The sequence below is a fragment of the Staurois parvus genome, unplaced genomic scaffold, assembly GCF_062004578.1.
Source record: "Staurois parvus isolate SC_StPar_1 unplaced genomic scaffold, SC_StPar_1.0 ptg000267l, whole genome shotgun sequence".
In the NCBI taxonomy this organism is placed as follows: domain Eukaryota; kingdom Metazoa; phylum Chordata; class Amphibia; order Anura; family Ranidae; genus Staurois; species Staurois parvus.
In genome coordinates, this window is record NW_028318063.1 from 2,238,329 (window position 1) to 2,261,639 (window position 23,311).

Genomic DNA, 23,311 nt, shown 5'->3' on the forward strand with positions numbered 1-23,311 from the left:
GGTAACTAGTCCTTTGCCTTTTGCTTGCCACTTTTTTAGCCACAGCTACCACAGTTTAGGTCCTCTTTAAATATTTTCCATCATAATTGAATAACTTTAGGGAAAACACTTCAAGATACTTGTATACACTACACTCAAGTAATGCATTGCACCACCAGCGTTTAGAAGGCAGGTGTTTATACAGTAATATAAAACTAAGTAAGAAAAAGAGGAAGTTACAGGTTAAACATTTTATAATGCAACTCACCTAATAAAGTGAGTGCCCAATTGTATATTACGTGCTAAAGCAAAAAGAAAATTATTCATGAGGATTTCATTGGGGGTTTTTTTAAAGAAAAAAATTATACTCATATAATCCGGCTTCATACTTCTTTCTCATATTCTTTCTAATCTTGCCAAAATTAATAAGGACCATTGGCCAGAATAACTGGCCAGACAGTGGCATGTATTAATAATGCTTCAAAGATACCCCAATCACTGCTCAATAATATATCCATTACCAGTTTACCAGTATGCAAAAGATACTTAAAAGACCCAAACAGAAAAAAAAAAATCTTACATTATTCCCCAATACTATGTTTTATGGCATGTTGTCCAGTGTCCCATAATCCATCAACACTAAAGTATCCAAAATCACTGTTTGCTAAGGCCCTAGGATAATTATTAGATATCCAAAGTTTTGCTTGATCCTCATCCAGATTGTAGGAAAGTCTGTTCACTATACTACCCCAATGCACAGGATAACATGAAAAATAAAAAACAAAAATACCCCATGAAGAAGCAGATTACGTCCGTTAAACATCTAGAGGAGTAAAACATCACCCCATGGCTCTATCATCTCGGGGTGAAGCTACAGTAATTGCCACTTATGTATTTCACCATACCATGTTGTTAAATCATGTGGTTTTAAATAAGAATTCATGTGCATCAAATAAACTTTTAATCTTTGTATCAATAAATATATTCTTTTCATGTTATTTTGTTGTTAATGGGTACTGAGATAGTCCGTTTAGTCCAAATTTGGGTAGTTCCCCTTTAATTTTCATATAGTCATTTTGGATGATGGTACCTCCATCTTCTTCTATGTAGTTGTCAATATTTTTAGAGGCTCTTTATTAAAGTATTGAAAGATGATGATTTTTTTAATGTAATAATTTATTTCCCATAGTGTAAATCCAAAATGTTCTCGTACTCTGTTTTACCCCTTCCTCATAAAATGTATGTCTAAGAAAAAAATATTTATTTTATCTCTGCAATGCATGCATATTTCCCTTTTATTTCTTTAAAAGTGTAAAAAAAAAAAAAAAAAAAAACAATATTATATCCTTTTTTGTAAGCCCCTTAGAATTTCTTATTAAGGACTACCACAATGTAAAGAAATTATAATGTGAAAATAACAGGCCTCTTTAGGAAGTTGATAGTAGATTTTTATGATACATCTCATTCATCAATACATTATTCTTATGAACCAAGTTTAAAAAAAAAAACAGCTGAGGATGCTTAATTGTTCATGGACTATGGGACATCAAACATACTGGTACTAGAAAATATTATTATGAATTAATGTGTGATTTTGCCCAGTTATCATTAGACTGACTTTGCCTTGGTTTAATTTGGTTGAATTTTTTTATAGTGTGTTTTTTTTTTTACATTATTTTTGTATATACATTTTTTGTATAAATAAAGACTTCTATTCATTAAAAACTAACACCTTTCCCCCTACTGATTCTAATAAATTGATACCTCTACAACCCCCCCCTCCCCGGGAGTGGAATTCCTAGATTTCATTGGTAGCAGCATAAGGGATTTAATTATGTATATTCTTTTCTCACTTTTGAAGGTATCGAACTTTACAAACATTTTTAAGACACATGCAGTGTCCAGTTCTGAGTTTTATCAATATTTACAACTGCAACATTTTCTTTCTTCTTTATTGCAGTGGACTACAACTCCTCTTGTCATAAGAGCTTTCAATAGTAAGTGCCATTCTAATCCTCACGCTCAAGGCCTTATTTCCTTAATACAAGCCTCTATTTGACTCTCCAAATCTTATGCAAAACACATTTTATGCTCTGAAGAGAAGAGGTACTTGCTAAATTTCTGTTAGCGGTGGATTGGTTGAAAATATGGACTTCTATATCCAGAATTTAACATTTTGGCCTTAGAGAACTTGTATGAAGTATTTTTCTGTTGGTAGCTTACACCTTCCAGAATTGCTAAAATCATACCCCACTATGTTTCTGCACCTGTGGACAGGAAGGCACAATGCCACATATCTTTTGGGTATGCCCCAGGGCTTGCAGGTTATGAATTTGAGTCAATACCTTAATACGAGGTGTTTCCAGAAAGTAATGAAAATTATATTTAAAAAATTATTTTTATGAAAAAATTTACAATTGAACATTGTCTCCTTCAAAGTATGCACCTTATGACTGTACACAATGCTCCCAGCGATTTTTCCATTCTTCATAGCATCTCTGGAAGTCTTCAAGTGGGATGGCGTTCAGAGCCTGCGTAATGGCTGTTTGGATGTTATTCACACTATCAAAATGGTGTCCTTTCACACCCTTCTTAATCTTTGAGAATATGAAAAAGTCACAAGGAGCCAAGTCAGGGCTGTAGGGTGGATAAGCACCGTGATGTGTTTTTCAACCAAAACCTCTCTGACAGCCAATACACTGTGACACGGTTGATTCAGGTTGAGACGATCACAGGATGCATACGAAAAACTCTTTGTCTCAAGCGACCAAGAACTTCCAGTTAAAATCTTTCCCTCACAGTTTGACCAGTAGGTACAAATTCCTTATGGACAATTCCATGTGAATAACAAAAAAAATGACCATTGATTTGACTTTTGACTTGCTCTTTCAGGCAAATGAGGGCGAGGAGATGTGGGTGTGTGCCATTCTGAACTTCATCTTAGGATCGTATTCAAACACCCAGGAGTCATCTCCCATGATCACTCGACTCAAAAAAATCAGATTCTCTTTCCAAATGGGCCAATAGGTCTTGGCACATGAGCTGACGGTGTTTCTTCTGACCATGTGACAAGTTTTGCACAACCTTTTCTCATGTTCAAATCCTAAGTCACAATTTTATGAACTATTAACTTGGTAATTCCCATTTCCTCTGCAATCATTCTTATAGTAAGCCATGGGTCACGGTTGAGATCAGACCTCACTGCATCCACATTCTGTTACATTTTTGACAAAGAGGGTGTCCTGAGCATTGTTCATCTTTAACACTTTCCTTGTCCTTCCTTGAAGGCGTTGTGCCATTGGTACACTTATGCAAATGAACAAGCAGCTTCTCCATAAGCTTTCCTAACCATTTCCAAAGTTTCTGATGCACTTTTACCCAATTTCACACAAAATGTTATCGCATACCACTGTTCCAAATTCACTTGCATTTTTTTTAATATGAATCACTTGAACAGGGTGTCACAAAAAAAAATGTCTCAGGGCTGGAATGCAACTGGTCAGTGTTCTAAATTATACCTGGAAGCCCACCCCAAGTGCCCAAGTGATCTTGGCCAGCTTCTCCCTTTACAGAGCCCCTCTTGAGCTTAGGAACTTCATTCTCATTATATTCTGGACAAACCTCGTATACACTGTTCTGGGCTGTAACCTACACAAGGATCCAGTAGAAGCATTACTGGGAAAAAAAAACCCTCAGGACACTTCACGTTCAGCAGAAAAACAAATTACTTTTATCTTTAATGCCCCCCCCTCCCCATTATTCTCCTCTCCTTTTCCTAAATGTTTTCTCATCTTCTCTCTCCCTCTTTCACCTCTTCTGACTGATGCCTTACCAAGCTACCTTTAGATATAAAGAAAAACTAAAAACATGCACTTGTGGCTCTAATGGTCATTAATAAAAATGAATGCAAAAAAATGAAGAAATCAACAGAATGGTTCAAAGTACAATAATTTCATATTCTAGAAATATTGTGTGTGCTGTTTGTTAAATAAGATTGTCTTATACCCTCCAAAATCAGATCACATTTTAGAATCCACTAATTTAGAAATTCTTGAAGGCTAACAACTGCTTTCCTAGTGGACTTATAAATAGGAGATTATTGTGAACTGTACATGTTCTAGAAGAAAGCACAATGCAGCTAAATTGATACTCAAATACATCCCCTCTCCCAAGTCTTATACCTGCTGGTCATTGCTCATTTGAGATCTTCACTGTGTGCCCTTTTTAGTGCTGCACAACCTGTTCTTTAAAATATTGGCTTTCAAGTCCAGCTCTTTAAAACCTTGTGCTCTGCATTCTCCATTCAGTCCTTAGTTCACAGTCCATTGGGACATCAGCAGGGTGCAGGAGCAGCTACACCCAACAGTGAAGCATCTGAGGAAAAGATGCAGCACTAAGCATGCTACTCATTGAGGATCTCAGTAGAGCGGGGACAGAGGTTTTAGACTTTTTGGCCAGAGGGGAAGTAACTGGATGTTGAAACTCAATAAGTGTAGCTATTATGGGCAGTTGTTAGGTCAGTGTTGTATGGTGATGGTGGTGTTATCTTCTCACTAGTAAATTCTAACAAAATCAAGAACAATGTCATGTTTTGTGACTTGATTTCAGTTAAAACCGAACTCCAGGCAAACAGGTAAATACACAGTTGGAATTCATACACGGTAACTGTTTTACCTGACAAAGGATTTGTATTTCTGTTAAGCCAATCCTTTGACTTACATATTCTGACAGACTGTACAACCAGATTGCTGATTGCTCTTAAGCAATAAAATTTAGGTTACATACCTGCCCCTAGACAAAGGAGGACAGCATTAGCAGTCCGCCCTTTGTTCATACTGTTCTCTTCTTTGTGAGTATGTTCATTGTCAACCTGTGTGCATGCAAGAGGTGTCCAACCTGATTGGTTCCTTGGACTGCCCTCCTTCTCACAATCTGTGGTGTTTATATAGTGGATAACAAAAGGCTGGTAACAAGCCAAATACAGGTACTTACTGTCTGTCCTACAGTGTTCACAAGAAAAATAGAATAGTGAGTCTACACAATAGAGACATAAACATTCATAAAAACCCGTCAAAAAGGAAAACAAGTAACCTCCTGTGCTCAGAAACCCAGATCAGGCATATTTGGACAGATCTTCCTTGACATGATTTATCCAACAAATGTTGGCAATTCTATGCAGCCTTTTTGGAAGGCTGGAGAAGCCCAGGATGATGATGCAAAGTAAGAACAAAAGAAGGCACACCAGCCTTGCACATTACTTCAGATCCCCTCTTTCCCAGAGCCAATTTAACATGGTGTAAAATCCTAAATCCCAATCCCACATTTTACACCATGTTAAATTGGCTGTGAGGAAGAGAGGTTCTCCCTTCAAAATGCACCAGCATTTCCCTAGCGTCTTCCTTCATCCTAACGTCTTCCTTCATCTGGGACTTGCACAGTACTCTGGTCCTATTGACCAGTATTGAATGTGACATACTTGTGATTTTTTGGCATTTGTGAGTATATACCTGTTTTATCCTTTAATAAATAAGTTGCCGCTGAGGTAATGCGGAAGGCTGGTGCGCCTTCTTTTGTTCTTTGCAGTATTAATAAAAACCTGACAGGCATAAAACTATCCTTACTCTATAAAAAAAAAAAAAGTTTGCTTTACATACACTTTAATGGTGCTTGGATTGCCTTCACAAATCTAAACAACTGCAACTCTCAAAAGCATGGTTTGTGCAATCAGATTGGACTAATAATTAAAATTATAAGTATAGAAGTCTTAGTCATGTGGAAGGTTTATATATTCATTATATAATGTTGATAAGCTATTGCAAATTAGTCTAACCCATCAGATTAGTATTGAGTGTAGCATCTTCTATTCAGTAAACTGTGCATGGAACAGTTAGGTGGCCATTGTAAAATACAAAATAAAATGAGAATTGACCACTCTAATTTGGAAAGATTATTAATGCAACCTCTTCCCAATGCAGATTGCATGTCAGTGAATTCTAGTTACCAATCTACATGTCTGGTAGGTGTGTGAATGCACCGTCTCTTAATCAGAAAATAAATATAATTTGTTGTTTTGTATTAAAATATTGCAGGCATTTGTTGTATTTAGGGATGTGTTAGTGTGGAATTATTATGACTGCTATTACAGTTATATTAATTGCTTATTAAAGATTTTGGTAAGAATTTGAAAGGATAGGGAAAATAAGAAAATCATAAAAAGGTTATTTCTCTTGGTGAAAAACATTTTGGCTACCAAGGCTAACCTAGTTTCATGCTATAGTCTATTTTTGCTTTGACATGTGGAGGCTGATTTACTAAAGGAGAATATTCACACAATAAATGATCCAGTCATGTAAAAAATGAGAAGATGTTTCAGCTTCTTTAGTAAACCAGCCCTACTATGTATTCCTCAGTGAACTTGACTATTGTCTCTGTTAGTTGTTTTCAATACATACTCGCAATTTACTTTTTTGTGTTTTGTGGTACTTTCTTTTTTTTTGCATAGACTAGAATGGTCATTTTTAATGTTAGATATAAAGAACCCATTTTACATTGAAAAAATGTTTTATTTCTTCAGCCAAAAATCACAACCACTCTTCAGTTGTACCATTTTTGCCTTTCCAGTTTTTTAGGAACTTTTTTTTTATATTTTAAGCACAATTATCATTTTTTTTCAGTTATGTTTTTTTGCAAATTTCATGAGTAAGCTTGTTTTAGGGATGGAGTTGGCAATTGCTGTTTAAAAAGATGCATATTGTTAGTAACGTTTTATATCTCAGCAGTTTTTGTGCCTCAGTGCATGCTACATGTTTGATGAAATATAAGCCTATATATTCAGTTGTTTGCTAAATGGTGGCAGGAACTGTTTTTATTTGAAACAAAAGTTTTTACTCATTCTTTTTTTTAAGAAACAGGATGCTTTTTCAATTGATTTTCTGATGTCCACATATAGCTTCACCGCAAACTGGAGAATCTCAGAGATCACCTTCAAGGCAATGACAAAGGATACTCGCTCCGAGTAAATGTACGATTTAACTCGGCGATTTTTTTTTTCATGCATCTATATAATTTGTTTAATGTCTGACGGCCAGTAGAACCAGAATTCAAAATTTTCACCACCCTCATTTAGCCTTTCCTATTCCTTCATTTAAGTTTTACATGTGCATATTGAATCTAGCAGGGGTTTCATTTGAATTTGCAGAGTGCTTATAAGTTAATTTTCTAGTGCATTTCCATTTTATAAGGAAACAGCACATTTGTAAATTTATCTTTGGATATATTCTCCATATAATTCTTTAATATGAGAAAAAAACTGGATAATGATAATTAAAATATTTATATATTGATGACAATATATTTTTGTCATCCTATGAATAAGACATGTGATTTGTTACATGCCTATGCTCCAATATATGATTTTGTTCAATTTTGAAGTTACAAATTACCAAACTATAGTTACTAATACATTCTTTAGGCGTTTACGAAAAATAACTTTATAGCTAAATTCTATTTTTTAATAGGTAGAATTTGTAAAAATGTACCATATACTTTGTAATGTAAAAAAACGTCCAAGCAGTACATTGTGGAAGTTATATGTATTTTAAATGTCGTTTTTGTACCTCCTTTTATGTCTATGGGACATTAGTGCATGTCCAATACTAGAAGACTTGTTACTAGCTGGGGTGGATTTTTAACAATTTGTGAGTTTCTACATAATGCTGGATTCACACTTGTGTATTGTAGGAATATGTACATTGCGGCGCCATCTCTTGTGAATGATACCCCAGTGTACATAGCAAGCAAAAATCCACTTTACATTAAAATGCATCAACGATGTGAATACTTTGTGTATTTTGGTGCGCTGCATTGGCAAAAGTAGTGCAGCTGTTTTTTTTTGTTTTTTGTTTGTACAGTGACATCGTATTCAAAAGGCTGTCTTCACACAGTGCTTATGTTAGAGAATCCAGCGATGTCAGTGACTATGCATTGGCTGCTGACAGTTAAGAGTTATTGTCCATGATTACAGTATTTAGTGTAGATTGTTCATTTTCCAGTAGTATAAATGTGACTGTTGTGATGAAAAATATGTGTCATTGTTTTAAGTATTGAACGTCTTTGAGTGTAACCTGTTGTTTTTTTTAATAGTTTAAAAATAACAACAAATTTCTTTGAGACAAAACTTGCACTTTTATCATTCCGTCTGTAATTTTGACAAAACTTTTAACTACCATGACCCAGGTACATATTATAACATTTATTAACATTAAATTTCATGTGAAATTTTCTGCCATTTTATAAAATGTTCCTCTATAATATGTTGCTATCCTAAGCTTTAAAATTTCTGCATACTATACATAATCAAATGCAGCAATCTTATTTGTAATTTTATACACCAGATAAACTGTAAAGAATTATTTTTTTTTCTCAGAAAATGGGTGCAGGAACTCCCCCCTTCTGAATCACCTCTTCCCTCCGCTCCCTACCACCTCCAAGCACAGTCCTTTGGTTCCTACCCACCTCCCAGTACTATTATTTTCAAAAAATACACAGCCAAGTATCATTTTGGGGAGCTAGGTAATTTGTTTGGAATTTGTTAATAACAAGAAAATCAGTTAAGTAGATCCCCCACAGCCAGCAGCAATAGACTCCCTCCCCAGCAACAATAGATTCCTTCGGCAACAATGGACCTCGGGAACAAAATACCATCACAACAATAGACCTCCAGCATCAACAACAAATCCTTCAGCAGCCAGCATCAATAGACTCTCCAGCAGCCAGCAACAATAGACCCCTCCCTCAACAGTAGATTCCAGCAACAATAGATGCACCCTCAGCTACATTAGACCTCCCAAAAATAGATCCCCTCCAGTGATAATAGATTCCCCAGCAGCCAGCATCAATAGACCTTCCAGCACACTCCAGTACCCCTTGCCCATACATACATTAGGTGTTGGAGGTGCGAGAACTGCGTTCCCTCCTATTCCGACTGAAAAAAACCCTGGTGAAAACAATAATGTTTTGTTTACCACAACAGTTATATAGGTTATGCAAACTATATTTCACTTCACGTCCATAGAAAACATATAATGTGGCAAATGATCAGGCATCCTCCTATTTGGGGATCACTGATCTAAATGTGCAAGTAGTAGTAAATTTTGTTAATGCCTTTAAATGGACAGTTCTTGGTAAATGTAGATACATATTTTTACTATTTGCATATACTGTTTATTTTGTGTGTACTGTTCTCTGTTGCTGTTATATTTAAAAGTTATAACAAAAAAATTTCCCCTAAATTAGCAGCAATAGGTTTTTGCAGAGACTTGTGATCTATAGAAGCAGTAATACACAATATATGTTTTGGAACCTCAAAAATGTAGGCAGGTCTTTAGAGGTTGACCAAGTCTTCCATATCAGTCTTTATTTCCTCATAGCTAAGATTACAAAATTGAGAACATTTTATTGCACTTATGCTATGCAATTATATTCATAAGCAAAGCTTAGCAAAACTTAGGTGTCTGAAGATTTTTGAGGTTTGTGGTTAGACATCTTTTGTAAATCTTTTTACACCAATTAAAAATGGCCTGGATGGAAAATTCTTTGAAATTTAAATTAGGAAAATATCAAATAAATCTATGTTGGAATTTGAAGACTATTGGTCTGAAATACACATCTATTAAGGCTTACTGTCTATAAGCAAGCTATAGCAAAAGCCCTATGGTTTGGTGACAAACTGTGACTTACTGACTGATCCTTGGTTTAAGTTATACTTTAATGACAATTCTTGGAAATCCTTTTGTTATTCTCTATTATACTATAAGGTCAAGGAAATCAAAGCAAAAACTACCTATGTGAAAAAAACACATTTTTGTTAATGTGTTTTCAAGATGTTTACAAGGAAAAAGTTAAACGTCTTCTAAAATATGAGACCTTCTCCAAAATTTTGAGTTCTGAGGTAGATTGGATGGTAGTTGATGCTACTTTAGATATTTTTTTACATTGATAAATATTTGTGACCATACATTGCACAATACCCTGCATGTTTGTGTGGTTGCTTTCCAGAGATGGGCTTACACTTCGCACTGTACTTAGCCCTCGCCGTGGAAGTTAATGAATTGATATCTGAAGATCACAAAATAATTCCTGCATTTACTGGGAACATGTATAATCGTTTCCTGTAGAACTCCTTTATAGTAGGAAAAGAAATATGAAATAACATACTTTTTATAAAATGACTTTTTGTTCATTACTACATAACTACTATATTATGGTGATGTATTTTTTTTTTTTCACCAAGAAATGTTTGAAAATTCTTGGATATAGTTAATGAGAACAATCTGTATTTTTAACAAATACAGTTGAGCATTATCTTCTATTAGAAATTCAGTAATTTTAGATTTATTTTTAATGAAAACATCTGAGATTTTGGATCAGTCAGGAAAAGTTGCCCAAATAAATTTATATGAGTAGATATTCTGAGCAGTTAGAAAATATTTAGTTACAGTTTTTGACTTGACATTTTTGTTTCTATAAGAAGCAAATGTAAGTTACTGAATTTGTGTTTTTCTTGTTTGTATTATGTGAGCAAATAATTACACTATACTGGGAATTTTGTAACTTAAAAAACAATCTGCAAGAAAATTTTTTGTTTTTGTTTTTTACCTGGTAGTACAGTGACAAGCTGATTTACTTTTCCCAAACGTATGTGTATATTATAAATGTTCCTAGTCTGTCAGCAGGCTTAATGTATGGAAATTGTTTACTGGATGGTTTTGAAATAGTGATCAAAGTGAAAAAGAAAATTTATGTATCTCTGAATGGTTTGTGTCTTTGTACTAATGCATGAAAAATAAATCTAATTCTGGGTAGTTTCTAACCTGTATTGCATTTGACCAAAGAAGTAATGACATTAATTGGTCTTTCTTTAAACTACCCAATGATTTTTAAAATTTACAGTGGCACATTTAAATCTCAAATCTGTCACATATTCATGTTTTTTTTTTTCTGTGAAAAACCTGCCTGTATTACAACAATAATGCATGCATATGTGAAACATCATTTTTGATTGTTCCCTTATGTTATATGTAGTCTTGTATGACGAACAAGAACATTTCGAAATTTCACATTACCCTCTGAAAACGTATATGATCTTGGAAAAATGTCTGATTCTAAATGAACCCCCTGCTATTGTTTTAGTTCTGAAACCATATTTACAAAATTACTTCTGAAACTTTTCTGTTAACACCATTCCTTATTTAACCGTGTTTTCTTTTCCCTCACTGCACAACCAGGCTCGGCTTCCTTCCTGCTCATCCACCTATAGTGTTTCGGAGGTATACTTGCACGTGAATTTTTTTTTTTTTTCTTTTCTTTTTTTTTCCCTTTCATATAGTTCACATCCTCACCCTCACCTCCACCATGTATTAATTTTTTTTTTGCCTTAAATTGTGCACAAGTGGGGAACAAATAGCATATAAAAATATGTATTTGCATGCTCACCTTGCTCCTGTGCTCCTGTGTTTGACATTGTTTGAAATTCACTGTGGCTGTGTGTAATTATTGCAATGTAGACCATTATCTCAACTGCACAAGTGTAACGCCGTTATAGATAGATAAATGTCATTGTATCTATCTATACATTAAAAAACAAATATATTCTTCGTACAAAGTAAATTCATCAGGTGACATTCAGCTCCTTTTTATGTGGCTGATCTAAAATACTAGTTAGAAGAAGTACCAAATAAGTCAAATTTTGTAATCTCATTTGTCCCAATTCAGAATCTATTTTTAAAGTTTTTTATTTGTTAAATATTTCTGAACATGCAAAAGATAAGGAAATATCTGCCATGATAAGCCAATAAAATGTACTGTCATTGTGAGATCATTGTTATATAAAACTAGTTCTCATTTCAGTAACTAATGTGGTTCAGGGAGGGACTACCTTTTAAGTCATTAACTAGAGAAAGAACATTTATTATATTTCTGTATCTAAAGTTATCATAGGAAAGTTAGTTTATTTTCATTGAATGATAAATGAATAGTGTATATGTAGCAAATGTTAATGTCTTTATAAGTCACTATGCCACTTACAAAACTGTAGGCTCCTCCACCTTTGTTTCCCTTATTATGCAGTGCTGTTTATTAGCTTGGTAGCATTCACTAGTATGATAGCTTATGTGAATTACATATAACTGTGAATGTGTTTATTATGCTGAACAATAAATACTTCAGTTGCTGGATCTAGCCAGATGGAATATGTGTATGGATAACTTAGCAAATTAGTAAGGGCAAAACTTTTTTTTTTTCGATTTGGATGTTGGGTAGTTAGAACCAGTGTCAAGTTTCTGTACTTGTCTTTGTCCTCGTTAGTCTAGGTTCACACCTAAGCATTTTTCAGAAATGCACTACAGTTTATTTAACATGATTTTCTATGGGACACGTTTACATCTCCGCGTTTTCACCTGGAGCATTTTTGGAAAGGGTCAGGGACTTTGAAGGCTAGGTGTGAACCTAGCCTTAGGGAGATCCACACTCTCTAATTTTCCTAAACAGCTGAAGGGGTTAGTGCAAAATTCTAAGTTGCTACCAAAACAGGAATCTTTCCCTGAGCATACTTGTTCAGATGATAACTTTCTTCCCTTACACTGGAAAATAGCCTTTCACTTTCTGTTGAGTTTACAAGACAGAAACAGAAATAAAATTTCCTTAATGAAACACAGATGGCAAAAAAAAGCTGACAGTGGTTTTAACCCTCATTTACTCTATCCAAAATGGAAAAATAGTGTTGGCTTTAAATATACTTCGAAATATAGGGTGGGATTTAGTTGGATCAGGGACAAATATTAAATATGCAGAACAGGTCTTGTACTTGATACACAGCATTAATTTCTGTATCAGTTATCGCAGCTGACATATTTCTGCCATATTTTTTCTGATGATGCAGACTCTGTCCATAGGGGCAGGGACAAATAGTCCTGGTCAGGTCAGTCACATGTGATCCTAGTGCAATTTGTAGACCTCTTTTGACCTTGCAGAAATCCTGCAGTATTTGGAATGCTTACATGGTTTGTAGATTTAAAGCAGTTTTGAATAATTTTTACATATACTGTTGATGTTTATTTTAAATTCTAAAATTATAGATATGCCATCCTAACTTGGCTGAAATATTTTTTTATTTAAATTGATGAGCTTGATTACATTTGTAGCGATTTTCATTTGACTGGTGCTCCCAGATCTCTTAATGTGTCTGCTTGGGATTCATTGCAGCAGACACTTGCTACCCTTTTTTTAAACAGCTGCCAACATTTTGGTTAAACAGATCACTTAAATAGTATACGCAGAATTTTTTTTTTCTTGATAAATGCTCCACAATTTCTGTAAATGTTACTTTTCCATGAAGGCATCTTGTATGCCTTGTACTGATGTAAATTTCATACGTATTCATTCATTAAGGCTTTGGCAATGATAATTTTCTTGCTGAAGTTGTTAAATGTTTATTTAAAAAATACATTTGCCTTTCTAATACATTTTTTTAAAATATGTCTTTTCTTTAAAAATAGTATAATATTGATGCATATTTTTTAGTTTATTAATGCCTTCTCTCCACCCCTGTGTCTTTTTAAAAAGTTCTGAACTGCTGGGAGGTGGGAAGGTTTCGCAATCGTGTGACCACTGTGATGGGCTGTCATAGTGGTCACCTGATTCGGAGCAGATCCCGCTGGCTACTGATCATTAGTCTTAGACAGCTCTGTGGTGGCAGTGTGCAGTGAGCATGCTATCAGCAAAAAGACATCAGCCGCCTGGCAATGCATAGGTGTGGTGTGTGGGTGTTTAAAGCGTACCCTTTTGCTGTCGCACATATGTGTAATGCAGGTGGCAAGAGGTTAAACTGTACAGTTTTCATCAGAGTTGAACTGCTCTATGCATTGTTTATTTTTCATATTATTTTTCTTTTTATTTAGTCTGTAAGTTACAATAAAATACATTTGCTACTTAAGAATAAAAAAGAAAATATTTTATTACTAAACTAATGTTAAACAGCACACATTTTTTTAGTCTTACTTTTTGACCGATTTTATTTTATGTTATTAAAAAAATTATATTTCTTAATTAAAGTGAGGTGAGCCATCCATTCTGTGAACTAATTAGTAAATAAATACACCCATCGGACAACAACTTATGGAGGTATTCTGAAACCATTTTGGAAAATATAATTTATGACACAGGATTTGAACCTATATGGCCTTAAGCAGTAATCCTCATGATTAAAAGTGTGCATACTCCCTTTTCCACAACCGTTATAAAATTTTCATCTAGCTTGCATAATCCTACCACTACCTCCCTGCAGGTTTGCTGTTTATCGAGATAATTAAATGTTAGTTACTGTTATCAGAAGATCAGAAGGGCCCAGTAGTTATATGACTCCACCTAAATGCTGTACTTGTTCAAAAAATTGTGCCAGCATCAGAGAAAGTGGCAGTTAAACGCTATGGAGGTGTTATGTAATGTTACCTTACACGGCTCTTTGTCTATGTCTCCCTTAATGAACAAAGAGTGGAAGTTGTATAAGAGTACTCCCTAACCTGTGTGCTTCAATTTTTTTAAATATTGAATTTGTCATTTTCAACATTTTAATTTTCCTGATGACCTCATTACCTTGCTCCTTTTGCTGCCTTTAAAATGGAACTCCATCCAAAACGTTTATTTTATTTATTTATTTATTTGGAAAAAGCAGGGGAAGGGCTAGAATCTCTACAGCCTTGTTATGTATATATCTTGGTGGGGGAATCTACTACAGTTGCAAGAAAAAGTATGTGAATCCCTTGGGATTACGTGGAGTTTTGCATGAATTGAGCATAAAATGTGCTCTGAACGTCATCTAAGTAACAACAATAGAAGAACATAGTCTGCTGAACATAATACTACACAAACATTAGATGTTGCCCTGGTTTAATTGCACATAACATGTAAACATTCACAGTGCAGGGAGGAAAAGTATGTGAGGCCCTAGCTTACTGACTTCTCCCAGAGCTAATTGGAGCCAGGAGTGAGCCAACCTTGACTCCAATAAGTGTGATGATATTGGATGTGTTGCTGACAGCTGTCCTGCCCTTAAAAAACACACACCTGTTTTGGGTTTACTGGTTTCAAGAAGCACCGTCTGATGTGAACCATGCCTCGCAGAAAAGAGCTCTCAGAAGACCTACGATCAAGAATTGTTGACTTGCATGAAGCTGGAAAGGGTTACAAAAGTATCTCCAAAAGCCTTGATGTTCATGTGTCCACGGTAAGACAGACTGTCTACAAATGGAGAAAGTTTAGCACTGTTGCTACTCTCCCTAGGCATGGTCGTCCTGTAAAAATGACTGCAAGAGCACAGCGCAGAATGCTGCATGAAGTAAAGAAGAATCCCAGAGTGTCAGCTAAAGACCTACAGAAATCTCTGGCACATGCTGACATTTTTGTTGACACATCTACAATAAGGAAAACATTAAACAAGAATGAAGTACATGGGAGGACACCACGGAGGAAGCCATTGCTGTCCAAAAAGAATATTGCAGAACGTTTGAAGTTTGCAAAAGAGCACCTGTATGTTCCACAGCACTACTGGCAAAATATACTGTGGACAGATGAAACCAAGATTGAGTTGTTTGGGAAGAACACACAACACTGTGTGTGGAAAAAAAAGGCACAGCACACCAACATCAAAACCTCATCCCCACTGTAAAACATGGCGAAGGGAGCATCATGGTTTGGGGCTGCTTTGCTGCCTCAGGGCCTGGACGGATTCTTGTCATTGATGGGAAAATGAATTCCAGAGTTTATCAAGACATTTTTCAGGAAAATTTACGACCATCTGTCCGCCAATTGAAGCTCTCCGCAGAGGATGGGTGATGCAACAGGACAATGACCCAAAGCATACAAGTAATTCAACAAAACAATGGCTGCAACAGCACAGAATACGCCTTCTGGAGTGACCCAGTCAGAGTCCTGACCTCAACCCGATTGAAATGCTGTGGCATGACCTTAAGAGAGCGATTCACACCAGACATCCCAAGAATATTGCTACACTGAAACAGTTTTGTGAAGAGGAGTGGTCCAAAATGACTCCAGATCGTTGTGCAGGTCTGATCTGCAACTACAGGAAACGTTTGGTTGAGGTTATTGCTGCCAAAGGAGGGTCAACCAGTTATTAAGTCCAAAGGTTCACATACTTTTTCCTCCCTGCACTGTGAATGTTTACATGTTATGTGCAATTAAACCATGGCAACATCTAATGTTTGTGTAATATTATGTTCAGCAGACTGTGTTCTTCTATTGTTGTGACTTAGATGATGTTCAGAGCACATTGTATGCCCAATTTATGCAAAACTCCACGTAATCCCAAGGGGTTCACATACTTTTTTTTGCAACTGTATTTCTGTCTCCAGTGACTACCTTGTCACAACAGTGAAGGTAAATCTCCCCACTGAGGCCATAGACCGCAGTAAATGCCTTATAAAGCACCTAACCTATTTTTAAGTGTGTACAAAAGTAGAAGAAAAAGGATTGATTGGAGTAAAACTGGCCATAGATGGATTGAAATTTGTCTGGTTTAGCAGAGATCAGCCAAATTTCAATCTATCTATGGCCATTCCAATTCAACAGAAGTCAGTCTAAAGATCGACCTTTTTTGGATGGAATGTTGGAAAATTTGTATTCGATCAGCAATTGCAGTCCTGATGAGAGCACAGTGACAGTAGAGGAGTTACCGCTGTTGGAATAAACCTGTTAAGGAGGATTCCTCCATCCACCTTGCTTGTATGATGGGGGAATCCATATTTTTTTCCAATCAGCTCGCTTGCTCTATGAGCAGCTTTACACCCATATATTGATCGAAGCAACCACTCAGCAAGTGCTTGGTTTTGTATTGCCTAAATACACATACAGTATGTCTAAAGCCATATAAACCATGCCTTGGTTTTGATATTTTATTGACTGACTTCTTAGTTAATGGAAATAAATAGATTCTAGAGATGTCCTCATTAGCTAGTTAACCACTTCCTGACCGGCCATATATAAACAGCAGGGCGGTGGCACTGCAGGGTCGGGTGGCCGTTTATAAACGGCCTCCCTGCACCCTGCTTGTGCGTGCTCCCCTGGAGCGCGCAGCAGCACGATCTGGTGCCCGCTCTCTCCTCTGTACACAATGAAACACCGATCGTCGGACGGGACCTCTGTACGAGGTCCCGATCATGTGATCACTGATTGGCCAATCCGTGATCAAATGCAAAGTAGTAAGCAAGATGTCACTTCTGACATTATTGCTTACTACGTGTGAAATCTGTGAATGATCACAGAGGTCACATGGTACAAGGCTATTCACAACAGCCTTGTACCATGTGACAAGCTGTGACCAATCACAGCTCACTCAGTAGTTCTCAATGGCTGCAAGAATGCAGACAGAGAAAGAGAAATGATTGCTTTTACATCCTATATGGGTGTAAAAGCAATCAGTGTAAAAAAAAAAAAAAAATCTTCATCACCCCCCACAAGTAGTACAGTGTCACCATGGTGATACTGTACTGCTAGGGTGACAGTATGTAAAAAAATAAATAAAATAAATTATAATATAAAAAAAAATAAAAATGTAAAAAAAATGTTTAAAAATTATAATTTTTGGTTATAAACTAATTTGGCTTTTTTTTTACTAAAAAGATACCGGAATAAATTTTGGTCAAGATTTATGATGATATATTATTTATTTGCTAAATTTTATAATAAAAACACTTTTTTTCAAAATTTTTGGACATTTTCATTTACATAGCAAAAAAAAAATCCCAGCTGTGAAAAAATACCACCAAAATAAAGTTTTATCTGTCTCAAAAAAATGGTAAAAAATTCATATGGGTACAGTGTTGCATGACCGCGCAATTGTCATTCAAAGTGTGATAGTGCTGAAAGCTGCAAATTGCCCTGGTCAGGAAGGAGGTTAAAGTGTCCAGACTGGAAGTGGTTAAAAACTATGTTAAAGTTAAATCAACCATATTCTGAAGATAGAATAATGATATCGATTTGCTACACATTAGGAAATGATCTAACTTGCAATAGTATTTATTTTCTTCCCAAAACACACAGATAAAATGTGTGTGCATATCACGTGATCAAAAATAGGCTGTTTTTGATCATAATTCGTCTTCTGTGTATAATTACTTATGATAAAATAGAACAGTGCTTAATAGTTTATTGATGGATTTCAATACTACAGTTAGATGGCAATGTATGTATGGGGTTAGTGTTGCTTCCCAGTAGGGTAAGTGAGTGAAGATGAATTAGTAAGACGTAGCGTTGACAAATAAATATGGTCATGTCTCCCCAAAGTGGATCGTAGTTTTCTTGTGCGTAGCAGTGACCTACGCCTGTACGGAATGGATAGGTATTGGAAGTGTGAAACTCATACTTTATTACAGATAAACACATAAGGAGGACAGAACATTGTTTTTGTTACATCTATTTCACATAACATACCTCCATCTAAACTTATTTTTCATACTACCAGACCATACTATTAGTTAGTGTATGTGCTTTTTTGTGTGAATTGGAACCCATTGCTTTTAACACGCCATAACTGCTGTGTAGTATGTGAAATTCAGTGATATTTTTAATTGTAATGCAAGGGTGCTGTGTGTTTGTCTGAGCCATGGCAGCTCTGTTCATATATCACATGACTTTATCTCTTCTAAAGAAACAGGCTGATGAAACAAATCACACATTTTTCTTCCAGGACATTTGGATTGCTGCCCCCTCCTTTTCTCAGGTTGTATTTTTGACTTTCCGTTTCATAGATTCAGTGGTTTGCTGTGCTTCAACTTTCTTCTCTCTTCCATGCTGATTGTTGTAGTTTGTTTATTGTGTCATTGGTCTGGAATCTAGCGCTCTCTGATTCTGCTCCTATGATGACTTTACACGTTTCTGATCTGAACTATGTATACATTCTTTCATTGTGTTTACTGAACAGAATTTCACATTACCCATAAATCAACACCACCATCGGCCAATCTGCCAGACATTATTCTGCACAATTGGTTGTCTGTCATTGCCAATATATTTACTTGCTCCTTCCTTTCCACACAGTGTTGTGCATTAACTAGACTATTCTTTCTTTCTTGCCTATTTTTTGAGATCCTCCTGACCTTAGATCTTACTACTGGTATTATGAGACGCTTAGGAAAAAAGTTACATTTTCCTTGCGATTACGAGTACACGTAGGTTTATTTATATATGTTTCAAATGTCTTAGCAACATGCTCGCTGTTAGTATTCTAGATTTTGGTTATATGCTTAAAGGTTCAAGTAAAGGCTATATATAACCAAGACCTGACAATCATTTGTATTTCACTAGCGGTATGTGTGTTTGTGGTCTGTGTAATATGAACAACGAATTTCTGGCATCTGCTGTCATAATCTGCTTTGCTGTTGTGAGTCTATGGAAATCGTTGTCAATGCCAAAATCTTCGTCATCAATCATACAGTAACACTTTGTTCATAAAACATCTCAACAGAGCATTTTCTTTTGCATCTTCACTTACACATCTTTTTATGTGTTTGTTATATTATCTAATTGTGTATATATATAACATATATATATATATATATATATATATATATATATACCGTAGTTATGTTTTTTAATTGTGCTTGTGTACATCACTGTACCTAAAAGTCTCAGAAATTGTGGTTTTAACAATTTTTGTATTATTTTAGTTTCTATGTATGTGTTTTAAACACAAAACATTTAAGAAAACATATTGTACAAGAAGTGTGCAAATCTGTTAACTATACATTTGCATAGCATGTTATGAAACGTACCATGGCAAATGTGTGTCATGTTTTTGATGAAAGGCATCTAGACTTTTGCAAAAAAAAAAAAATTCAAGTCTACCCAGAGTAGATACATAAGGCCTAATTTTCTAAAGGAGTTGACAACCTTCACACAATAAATGTTGTGAATATTCTCTTCATTTATCCAATCATGTGAATGTGAATTTGTTTCCTTATTTCATCTCCACATGATTGGATAATTGATGAAAATATTAGCACAGTTTATTATTTGATGGTTTTCAACTTAGTAAATTAGCTCAATACTAGGGATAAGTGTGCAAACTGATTGTGAGTTGCTATTATAAAGCAGATTGGGATATATTATACTGTAGCTTTAATAGGGCTTGGATGTTGAATCCTGTGGTGTGGGAACTTTTTTTAATTTATATTACTGTTGTTCATTTTTTTTTTTTTTTTAGATTAAATTAGAAAATGCTTTAAGGACATTCAGAGACATTCTGTTAGGCTAAAATATATTTTGTTTTATATGACCAAGTAATATAAAGAAGATTAATATCCTGGAAAGCTAAACTGCTGTATCAAAGTGTGATTTGTAATATTTTTGTGTACTGTGAACAAACCATGCTCCGCTCCAAGCTGTACTTATCTTTCTTGGCTCCTGGCTGGAGGAGTTGGCTCCCCACAGTCATGAGCCACTTGTACATATAACTTTTAAATAATCCAAAACAAGGGAGGGTGTGTACTTATTAACAGCAACATCCTCCTTCAAGATAATATCTAACGTGGTTAGGCATCTTGTTAGGAGGTTTTTGTTTGTTTAGCATTTCACAATAATAGCCCTTTTTTCTCTTGTTAGACATTTTTCTACATGGTTATACAATAATTGATCACTGTAATCTTTTATTTTTTATTTTTTGCAATTATCGGCAGACCAAGACACTATACAGAGTAGTAATACAGGAACACAGGATTAGTGTGTTCTATGTTATTTGACTATCTATCTATCTATCTATCTATCTATCTATCTATCTGTTATTACTTCTAAGTCTGTTTTTTTTTTATTCTTCTAAAATGTGTAGCCTAAATCAAAAACAGATCTCTTAGAATCTTCATAGAATTATCTATTTTTTAAGCAATATGGTAATTAGCAAATTGTGCACCAAAAAACATGGATAGAATTAATAAGGCATACAAAAGGGTTACCAAATCTTGTTATATTTAATACTAAATGTTACTTGGCCTATTAAGTGCCACATCCCAATAATTAGAGTTAAAACAGACATTCGACATGGTGGGACTTTGAAGGCACAATACAACCATTTTCATAAAATATATATTTTATTCATACACTCACAAAAAAATTGTTTTTGTTTTTTTTTTGTGAGTGTATCAATAAAATATATATATATATATATATATATATATATATATATATATATATATATATATAATGAAAATGGTTGTATTGTGCCTTCAAAGTCCCACCATATCAAATGTCTGTTTTAACTCTTGTTATATTTAATGTATTTTATTTATTAAAATAAAACATTGATGTAGATTATCAGGTTGATTAGCTGGTGGACTGTTACTTCTTTGCTTTAAACCACAGCTGTAAAGGTGCTTATATTACAATGCCCTTAACTCAGCCAAGTACAGATAGGGATCCATGAAAAAAAATAAAACTAGCAGTGTGCTTTACAATTGTACAATGTGTTCCATTGGCTTTGTTAGTCTGAAGCCAGCAGAGTGCAATTATAATGAATATGAAAAGAGGAAAGCTTGGTCACATGACCTCTCAAAGTCACACAACCCATTCTTTTCTAATCACGGAGTTCCATCTGCTACGATAAGCAGAGTGAACTCTGCAAAGTATCGCAGGGTCAGTACCACAATCTATGTTTTTATGAGTAGGCTGCAAAATGCAAGTCACTGAATTGAAAACAGTACTATAAGAGGAAAATGAAGTGCAATTTTTTGGTCTAATGTGAGGGACACTTGAGAAAACTCTAATTTCTGACTCAAGGAATATGTTCACCTTTCATAATATGTTACATGTTATACCCATATTCAGGGTGTAACATGTTAACGGCTCTGCCCACCCAGCTGTATCACTCATTCATGGTTTTCTGTGAATGAAAACACTGCAAGTTCTGACAGCCTTTGCGGCTGTCAGTTTGTAGTTCTTAGTAAATAGGTGCTTTCGAGCACCATGCTAGTTCATTGATTCTTCCTGTCAGTAAGTATTTGCTTGCCCATATGAGGTGTACGGGCACGCAGATACACTGACAGGTCTACAGGAGACCTGCACGGCACCAGCAATCTGCTGATTGCTGGTGCAATGCTTTATAGGCTTTTGCAACCAAAAATAATAAAGGCACATTTTTTTTACCTGCCAAAACGTGCATTTATTATTTTTGTTAAAAGGTGAGCTTATCCTTTAACCACTTGCGTCACGTATATATACATGATTTGCATTTCTGGGTAGTGATGTCAATCAACTGCTCCCGACCGAAGATTCCCCACTGGCACCCGGCAGTTGCCTTGTAAAGCTGACAGGGGAGAGACCTGTGTGTAAACAACACAGGTCTCTCTCCTGTCAGCAAGGAGAGTAAAACACACACAACACACATAGTAAAACACACACAGCACACAGTTCCCTTTGATCCTCCCAGATGTTAACCCCTTCCTGTACAGTGTCAGTGCTTTTTAATAGCACTGATCAATGTATTAGTGTCACTGGGAATGTCAGTAGCAATTAGTCAGTTCCCACTCAGTATCAGAATGCCTGCCGCAGTTCCGCTATAAGCCGCTGATCGCCGCCATTACCAGTAAAAATATACAAATATATATACCGCCATTTGTAGACACTATAATGTTCACATAAACCAATTAATGTACATGTTTTGGGATTTGATTTTTTTTTTTATAACAAAGACATGTAGCAGAATACATTTTGGCCTAAATTTATGACGAAACTTTATTTTTTTAAAAAAATTTTATTGAATGTTTTATAGCAAAAAGTCAAAAATATTGTTTTCTTTTTTCAAAATTGTCAGTCTTTTTTTGTTTATAGCGCAAAAAATTAAAATCGCACAGGTGATCATATACCACCGAAAGAAAGTTCTATTTGTGGGAAAAAAAGGACGTAAATTCCATCTATGTACAGTGTTGCATGACTGCGGAATTGTCAGTTAAAATAACACAGTTCCGTAATGCAAAAAATCGCCTGGTCAGGAAGGGGGGTAAATCCTCTGGAGGGCAAGTGGTTAAGATCCCCAAGAACTCCCAGCTCCAAACATCAGTGTACCTGCATTACATTTCTATAAGTAACAGCTGTGTAATAGATCTTGCCAGTTGCCTATAAACCTTATGTATTGTAGTCATTAAATATCTCATGTAGTGCCTAGTTATTGCTTAAAATCTAAGCTACTGTATTTCAGCCTTTATTTGCAACATTGCTGTTTGGTTTACCTGTGTCGTGAAGATTACTGAATGAGAAAGGATTAGGCTTTTTATGT

General features: G+C 35.3%; 1 protein-coding gene across 30 annotated transcripts in view; it reads left to right on the forward strand.

Annotated features, from left to right (window-relative positions):
- GPHN (gephyrin) overlaps nucleotides 1-23,311 on the forward strand; it is a 591,738-nt gene that overhangs the window by 475,704 nt on the left and 92,723 nt on the right. For 11 of the 30 annotated variants that reach the window (XM_089681455.1, XM_089681470.1, XM_089681460.1 and 8 more), the window contains 3 exons: nucleotides 6,929-7,000; nucleotides 11,265-11,306; nucleotides 18,737-18,769. The exons of 3 other annotated variants lie outside the window; for them this stretch is intronic. In XM_089681455.1, the coding sequence (XP_089537581.1) occupies nucleotides 6,929-7,000; nucleotides 11,265-11,306; nucleotides 18,737-18,769 (147 nt within the window). The remainder of the gene's footprint in view (nucleotides 1-6,928; nucleotides 7,001-11,264; nucleotides 11,307-18,736; nucleotides 18,770-23,311) is intronic. 16 more of the 30 variants (XM_089681462.1, XM_089681468.1, XM_089681467.1 and 13 more) reach the window with 3 other exon arrangements.